Consider the following 8,114-nt stretch of genomic DNA (forward strand, 5'->3'; position numbering starts at 1 on the left):
TGTTCTAATATCCCTTCTACTGCTGTGATCAAGGTCGTGTCCAAAAGCAACTTTGGGAGGAAAGGGTTTATATTCTGACCACAGTCCATCACAAAGGGAAGTAAAGGCAGGAATTCAAGTCAGGGACCTAGGTGGTAGTGGCACACACCTTTAATCCCAACAGGTGAGGCGGAGGCAGGTAGATCTGAGTTCGAGGCCAGCCTGGTCTATGCAGTGAGTTCCAGGACAGCCGGGGCTATGCAGTCAGACCCTGCCTCAAAACAAAAAAGCAGGCGAAAGCTGTTGTGGCGATGCACTCTTAAAAACCCTTTACTGGAGAGTGAGGCAAGAGGAAAGCTGCAAGTTCAAGGCCAGCCTGGGCTGCATAGTGAGATATTGTCTCTAAAACAAAACAACACAAAATTAGGTGTGTTAAAAAAAAAATTCTGTGAGTTCAAGGCCAACCTGGTGTACATAAAGAGTTCTAGGCTAGATAGGATTACACAGTGATGCCTTTGTCTCAAAATCAAACCAAAACCAAACCAAACCAAAACAGCTCCTCAAACAAAGAGGCAAGAAAGGGGCACAGAGCTTGCAGAGGAAGGAAGGTGTGAATTACAGTGAACTGTAACCATGGAGGGGGGGTGCAGTTTGGAGGCAGAGCTGGTGTCTAGCATGCTCCAGATCCCAAGTTCAGATTTCAGCACCCAAACAGCAGAAAAATACAATGAGAGCCAGGGTTATAGCTCCCTACAAGGTCCTGGGCTCAAGCTTCATAAAAAGAAAAGAAAGAAAGGAGAAAGAAAGGAAAAAGAAGAAAGAAAAAAAAAAGAAAAGAAAGGAAGGAAAGAAAAAGAAAGAAAGAAACCTTTAAATATGAAGGCATGGTTGGCTAAGCAAAAACTCTGGGAAAAGGTATAATAATCAAAAGACAGCCAGAGGGGATATATCAACAAGAAATGGAGAGAGCAGGAATATTACAGGCATTTCAAAAGTACCTGTAGCTCATCCTGTGCAGAAACCATTGACAGTGCTCCAGGATACATGGAACACGGTGAGGATGCTGAAAATAAAGATGCGTTAACAGTAATGGAGCACCAGGGGTCATCAGCACTGACAGCACAGCCCTCAGCACTGACACGATATACGGGAAGTCAGGGTATAAAAGGCCTGAACACCAGTGCTGAGCAGTTCAGTCAGGTTGACACTTGGGCAAAACACTGTCCAACAATACAGGAAAAAACAAACAAACAAACCAACCTTGAAATCAACAATAAAAAGAAATGACGGGTAAATTGGAAATATTTTTAAGCTAAGAGGAAACTAAGACTCTTACCACATTAAAATGCATGCGATGCCATTCGGAGTGTACCCATGGGCATATTTAACATAGCAAATATTGTTGTTATGCTAGGATGTAAGAGAGATCTGAGTTTAGAAAGCCCAGGCTTTCTTCTAGGAGTTAAAAAAGGGCGTGTGAAACCCGGAGGAAGAAAGGACATGGAAAAGCTGTTTGCTTTCGAAACGAAGGTTGGTAAAACTCGAGTCAGGCTTTTCAACAAAAGCCTATAAGATGTAAATTACTAGTTTAAAGAATAAAGGAGGGACATTTTCACAGATTTTTTTTTCTTAAAGATTTAATTATTTCTTATGTTTATAGTGTTCTGCCTGCATGTACACCTGCATGCCAGAAGAGGGCACCAGATCTCATTAGAGATGGCTGTGAGCCACCTTGTGGTTGCTGGGAATTGAACTCAGGGCCTCTGGGAGAGCAGCCAAGTGCACAGATATTAAAAGGACAATTGGGCCATGCGTGGTAGTACATACCTTTAAAACCAGCACTTGTGGCGCAGGTAGGCTGGTCTCCGTAGCAAAGCTACCTCGTGAGGCCCTGTCTCAGAACAAGCACAATCAAAGACCGTTATGAACAGCTCTATGTTAATGAACCTCATGAAGACAAAATGGAAAATTTCCTTTGAAGTGTGTTTATTACCAAAGCTCTCTCAAGAAGAAACAGCATTAAAGTAAGTGAAGGGACGTTGTCGTTGAAAAACCTGCCCTCAACCTCAGGGTTTGACTTCATTTGTGAATGTAGAGAAGGAATGATACCCACTCCAAGCAAATACTTGAGGAATAGTGCCAACACTAGGAAGTAAAAAGAGAAACAGGTGGGCAAGATGGCTGCAAGGGAAAGGTGCTTGCTGCCAAGCCTGATGACCTGAGTTCAACCCCAGCGAACCACATGGTGAAAGGAGAGAATGGATTCCCTCCAATTGTCATTTGCCTCCCACATGTTTATGCACAGACACACAGATGAATAAATGTAATGGAAGAAAAGAATCACCTTTAAATTTGTTTTGTGAAACAAAAATCAAAGACATTTAAAAAAAATAGAAGAAAACTACCATTTAGTAGTCATGTACATGGGTGAGGAAGTCTACATCACAACCAAGTAGTACTAATTACAGAAATTCTAGATTAAAAAAAAACATTTTAATTAGTGTAATCCCAGCACTAGGGGAGGCAGAGGCAGGTAGATCTCTGTAAGTTCGAGGCCAGCCTGATCTACAAAGCAAGTCCGGGACAGCCAAGGCTACACAGAGAAACCCTGCTTTGAAAAACCAAAAAGAAAAAGAAAAACAAAACAAAAAAACAAAAAACAAAAAACACCTCACAACCCCCCCCAAACGAAACAAAAAAAACAAAACAAAACTCCAAATAAGTAAAAAACCAAAACTAACAAAATACTTATAACTAACTTCATCCTTAATGCAGAAGGACCGTGCATCCTCCTCAAGCCAGTATTAAGATAGATAGCTGCTCTCATCAGCTACATTCAGGGCAGCTTTGAGTGCCCCTGGCCCTGTAATGTTACAGCGGGGTGAGTGTGTGTATGTGTGCGTGTGAGTTACGGCCATACGTTAGAAAGGGAGGGGATAACCCCGCTCTTCAGGCATGGGTGGCTATATGGATTAAAATTCCTAAACTGTAGAGAAGCTTTTAGAACACAGAATGAGGCTAAGTCAGAGGACACAAGATCAATGTGTAAAAATCACCAGAAACGGAAAATTGGAAGTGGACATTTTGTGGAGCCGGGGCTGCAGCTAAAGTATTTGCCTGCCATCACTCAGGGGCCTGGCTTCAGTCTCTAGCACTGTAAAACAAAAGGATTTTCTTTCTTTTATTTATTTATTTATTTTTTTTGGAGACAGGTTCTTTTGTCAAGACTTTTAAAAGACCCCATCTTCGTGACATGGCAATATGAAACCCCTAGGGCTCTATCTGAGGAAACCTGTGTTAGGATGGGGAGATGGCTCATGTGGCAAGGCGCCATGGAGACCTGAATTCGGATCAGGCAGACACAGCAAGCGAGGTGGAAGACCTTCATGTGTGCACTGTGGCACATGCGAGGCCCTCTCTCACAGGGGTTCACAAAAACATGCAGCAGCCACACATTTGTAAACAACAGAGCACCGAGAAGTGTAACTATCAACATAAACGGGACATCGCCGTATCAGCGGATCGTAACACTCAGCTGGGATATCCTCACTGAATTTTTGATGCAATCCCAATCAAAATCTAGGAAGACTTAAAAAAAAAAAAAAAGAGTAACCCTTTTCTTTGTAGTTGTGTGTGTGTGTGAGTGTGTTTACACATATAAATCGCAGGTGCCTGTGGGGGCCAGGAATGGGCATCCGTTTCTCTGCAGCTGGAGTTCCAGGCTGTTTGAGCTGCCCTGCATGGGTTGCTGGAAATGGAACTTGGGTCCTTCGCAGGAGCAGTGCCTGCTCTTCACTCCTGAGCTGTCTCTCCAGCCCCAGGGAGATTGTGTTGGTAGCACCTGATCGGCTGGTGGCACTTGTGCCACGTTATAGAAAGGAAGCCGCTGTGACAGGAAGCACAGAAATTGGCAGAGGCCTGGCCCAGAGGGAAATGACTGTGAAAGCACGTGGCAGCTCTGCGGGCGGCTACGGATATTCGACACAACTGTCAAAACTTAGATCTATTTTTTACTTTACCACTGACGAATTTTGCTGTGTGTGAATTATATCTCGGCCAAGCTAAATTAATAATAAAAATAAGAGCTAAAGACCTGGAAGCTGTAGGCAGCAGTGATGGTGACCTGCGGTGGCCTCCCCAGTTCCGGCACTGCTGTGCGCTTGGAACTTGGGTGGTCCCGGCGATCACTCAGCTTCTGCCCCACCAGATCCCCCGGCCTAAGCCACCATTAGCACAGAGCCGCTGTGGTGTGAACCGGCCCCCACAAACGCTGTATCTTATTTCAGGTGCTTAGAAGAATGAGAGGCTGAGGTTCTCCTCCCACAGACGGAACATGTACAAGAATGTTGCCAACTGGGACAACCTCATCTGGAAAAAACAGGGGCCTGGCAAGCCGAAGAAGCCTGGTAACAGACTACAGAAAGGTCTGGTGAACTTAAGTGACAACACTCTAGTACGTGAGAGCCCAGTTAGGAGGAGTGTATCACACGGACTGCCTTTGGCCCTGTTGACCCTGGAGTGCAGATAGGAAGAAACTGTAAGAAAGGGAAGGGGGACTGTCCCTTCCACAACAACAAAAGAACATGGTGCTTTCAGGTGTCCAGCAAGAACTATGTTCTTCAGTTTTAAACGTGTAACATGTCTCGCTTGCTTTATTCCTGACAACTGAGTTCTTATTGCGAGTCCCCATTCTTTTTACTCTTTTTCTGGTTTTATAGTTGAAATGTGTTTCTTGTAGACAGCATGTAGTTGGGTCTATTTTTTTTTTTCTTATCCAGTCTGACAATCCCTGTCTTTTAACTACAATGTATAGACCACTTAATATTCAATGTGGTTATTACCAAGTAGGTCTGTTGGTTTGTGGTTTGCTTTCTATCTGTCCTATTTGTTCATTCTTTATTTGTTCACCCTTTTGTACTGAATATTTTAATTTGAAACTACTTATTTTATTTTATGTGTTTGGGTCTACACACCATATGCATACAATTCTCGAAGAGGCCAGAGAAGGTGTTGGAGCTCCTGGAATTGGAGTTACTAATGGTTCCGAGCTACCATGTGGGGCTGGGAATTGAACCTGGGTCCTTTGGAAGGGCAGCCTGTGCTCTTAACCTTGGAGTCATCTTTTCAGTCCTGTTTTAATTTTTAAAAACTGTACGGATTTATTTTGTAAGTGCATGCCATGGAGCAGGTGTGGAAGTGAAAGAACAAGTTTTGGGTGTAGGTTCTCTCCTTCCACCATGGGGATCTCAGGGGTCGAACCCACGTGGCCAGGCTTGGCATAAAGAGCCCTCGCCCACGGAGCTGTTCTTTGACCTTGCATTGAATTTTTGTTTTTAATTCAAAGAGGATAAATTTTTTAGATGTTCAAAGGGAAACCCCAGAGCAGATAAGCTGTAAATCTCAGCAGCTGCCGGGAGGAGGACAGAGAAGAGAAGGAGAAAATGCTACACTGGCAGTGGAGCACAGTCATATGTCATCCGGGAGCCACATGGCAGCAGGAGGGGCCTGTAGAGAAAGAGTGAGGAAGTCTGAACTACCAATATTAGCATACGTTGACTCTAGCCATGTCCAAGAGAAAGAGCTAGAAAAGGAAGAAGGATTCTATCTGCATCACAAAGGTGGGCGGAGCCCCTGAATCTCATGGAAGGGACTGCCTGTATTGAGCTCTCTTTTGTAGCTCACTGAGATTCATTTGGTCACTTGTTTATTTTTGAGACAGTGTCTCATATACTACTCCATGCTATGCCACTCCACCCTGGCCTTGAACTCCGTATGTAGCCAGGGGTGAGTTTAGATCTCTAATCCCCCTGCCTCCACGTCCCGAGTGCTGCGAGGACAGGTGTGTGCCACCACACCTGGTTTTATGTGGTGCTGGGAACGGAACCCCAGGCTCTGTGCACGCTAGGGGAGTACTCTGCCAACGGAGCTGTGTTCCCTAGCCTAGGGTGACTCCTCACAGATTGCCCAGCAGTTGCGACGAACAAACACTGGTGGTGCAGAGCTGACGGTCTTTTTGTTGCTATCGTTTAGGCTTTACTGCTGCATACCCTACTCAATACTCCATCCCCTATAGAAATAAAATATCAAAACTTCAAGAGCCGGAAAAGAAGGGGTTCAACAGCCAAGCCAGGAGATTTTATCACAAAATGGTAAGTGACATTGCCTCCGAAATTCTTTGCTAGGATATTAGTGGTCATATTGCTTTATGAACAGCAGAGGGCAGTATCACCCAAGGAGCTGCCCCGTCCTCCAAGGAGGCACACTATCAGTAAGGTAAGCCTGGAATCCATTGACTGATTGATTTGCTGTGTTGGGGGTTCACCCAGGACTTTGCATATACAGTATGTTACATGCTTGGGAAGCATAAGCCAGGATCTTGTGTCACCTAGCTGGCTTGGTACTCAGGGTCTTCCTTCCTTCAACTGAAGAAATTTGCCACCACATTTAAGCAAAATTATCTTTATTTTGAAACACACACACACACACACACACAAAATCTTCCAAATTCCTAAAACACCCCCCTCTGATCCTTCAAAGGGAATTACATAATTTCCCCCAGATAACATGTGGGAAAAAGTCTCTGATAAGCTTAGAGTTGTGATGTGGTGAGATCCCCCACTATAAAATCAGTAAACAGTACCTGATTAATACTATGTGGGATATGGCGATGCATGCCCATAATTCCAGTACTCTGGGAGGCAGAGGCAGGCGGATCTCTGTGAGTTCCAGGCCAGCCTGGTCTACAAAGCAAGTCCAGGACAGCCAAGGCTACACAGAGAAACCCTGTCTTGACCCCCCACCCCCCCCCAAAAAAAGATGGGGGCTGGTAAGATGGTTTAGGTAAAACTTCCTGCCATCAAGCCTTGAACCCTAGAACCCACTTGGTGGAGAGAAGCCAACTCTTCAAAAATTGTGCTCTGATCTCCACGTGTATGCTGTGGTATGTATACACACACACATACACACACACAGACAGACAAACGCAGTTAACAAAATAGCCCTACACCTGTGCTTTCTCCATCTAATCCTCTTTTCTCCAGATCTTCAAGTCTAGAAAGTTGCCGTGTTTCCTGGCACGCCTTTATTTAACTTCTTCCTGGGATTTGACCTTCCCCTTTCTCACCAGCAGGGGGCAGTAGCAACTCACCACATCCCCAGCACCTTCACAGCCCTCAGCCTTTTATTTATTTTTCTAATTATAGTAAATATTTTTCTCTTTTCTTCTTTATTTTAAATTTATTTTTATTTTTTTTTAGTCTGTTTTACATCCCAGGGGTGCCCCTTCCCTCCTGTTCTCTCAGTCTCCCCTTCTCTTCGTCCCTTCCCCCAAGAAAAGGAGAGGCCCTCTCCCTGTATAAACCTTGCCCAGCACATCAAATCACATCGGGACTGAGCATATCTTCCTCCCCTGAGGCCAGGCAAAGCAGCCCTGCCAGGGGGAAGTTATCCAAAACCAGGCAATAGAGTCCATGTCAGAAACAGCCCCACCCCCACTCGCCAGGCGACCCATGTGAAGACCAAGCAGCCCATGTGTGCAGGGCACCGAGGTCCGGGTCATCATGTGTGCAGAGCACCGAGGTCCAGGTCATGCATGCTCCTTAGTCGGTGTCTCGGTCTCTGAAGGCCCCTCCTCGGCCCCTGGGACCAGGTTAGTGGTCTCTGTTGGTCTCCCCTTCATCCTTTCAAGCAGGACTCTGAGAGGCTCATTCCCTTGAAAAAGCGGTCACCCCAGCTTCCTTCTGCTGCATTCTGAGGTGACTGTCGTCCTCCCACCTTCCCCAGATGGTGGCGGGGGGGGGGTGTGTGCTCAGGCTCTGAACACAGGTGAGGAGGTGTGCCAGCCAGGGCCCCCGGCAAAGCCCTCACCCCCAAGCCCGGCTGCCTCTGTGAGGTGGACCATGGAACTACAGAGCAGATTTAGTTCTCTTAACCTCTGATCACCTCAGGGTTCTTTGAAGCTAGTATGAAGTTACAGCGCGCACATACTTTAAAATCACTGGTAACTTCCTCAAGACGATAAATATTTGCTCAGGCATCCATCTTTCTTTTCTTTTTTCTTCTCTTCTTTTCTTTCTTTCTTTTTTTCTTTTCTTCTTCTTCTTCTTCTTCTTCTTCTTCTTCTTCTTCTTCTTCTT

General features: G+C 45.4%; 1 protein-coding gene across 1 annotated transcript in view; it reads left to right on the forward strand.

Annotated features, from left to right (window-relative positions):
* Stpg1 (sperm tail PG-rich repeat containing 1) overlaps window positions 1-8,114 on the forward strand; it is a 39,767-nt gene that overhangs the window by 5,148 nt on the left and 26,505 nt on the right. The window contains exons 2-3 of the mRNA XM_055611460.1: window positions 4,266-4,403; window positions 6,010-6,128. Coding sequence (XP_055467435.1) covers window positions 4,313-4,403; window positions 6,010-6,128 — 210 coding nt within the window. The 5' untranslated portion in view covers window positions 4,266-4,312. The remainder of the gene's footprint in view (window positions 1-4,265; window positions 4,404-6,009; window positions 6,129-8,114) is intronic.

Source organism: Psammomys obesus, unplaced genomic scaffold (assembly GCF_907164565.1).
Source record: "Psammomys obesus unplaced genomic scaffold, mPsaObe1.curated_primary_1811, whole genome shotgun sequence".
Classification (NCBI taxonomy): Eukaryota; Metazoa; Chordata; class Mammalia; order Rodentia; family Muridae; genus Psammomys; species Psammomys obesus.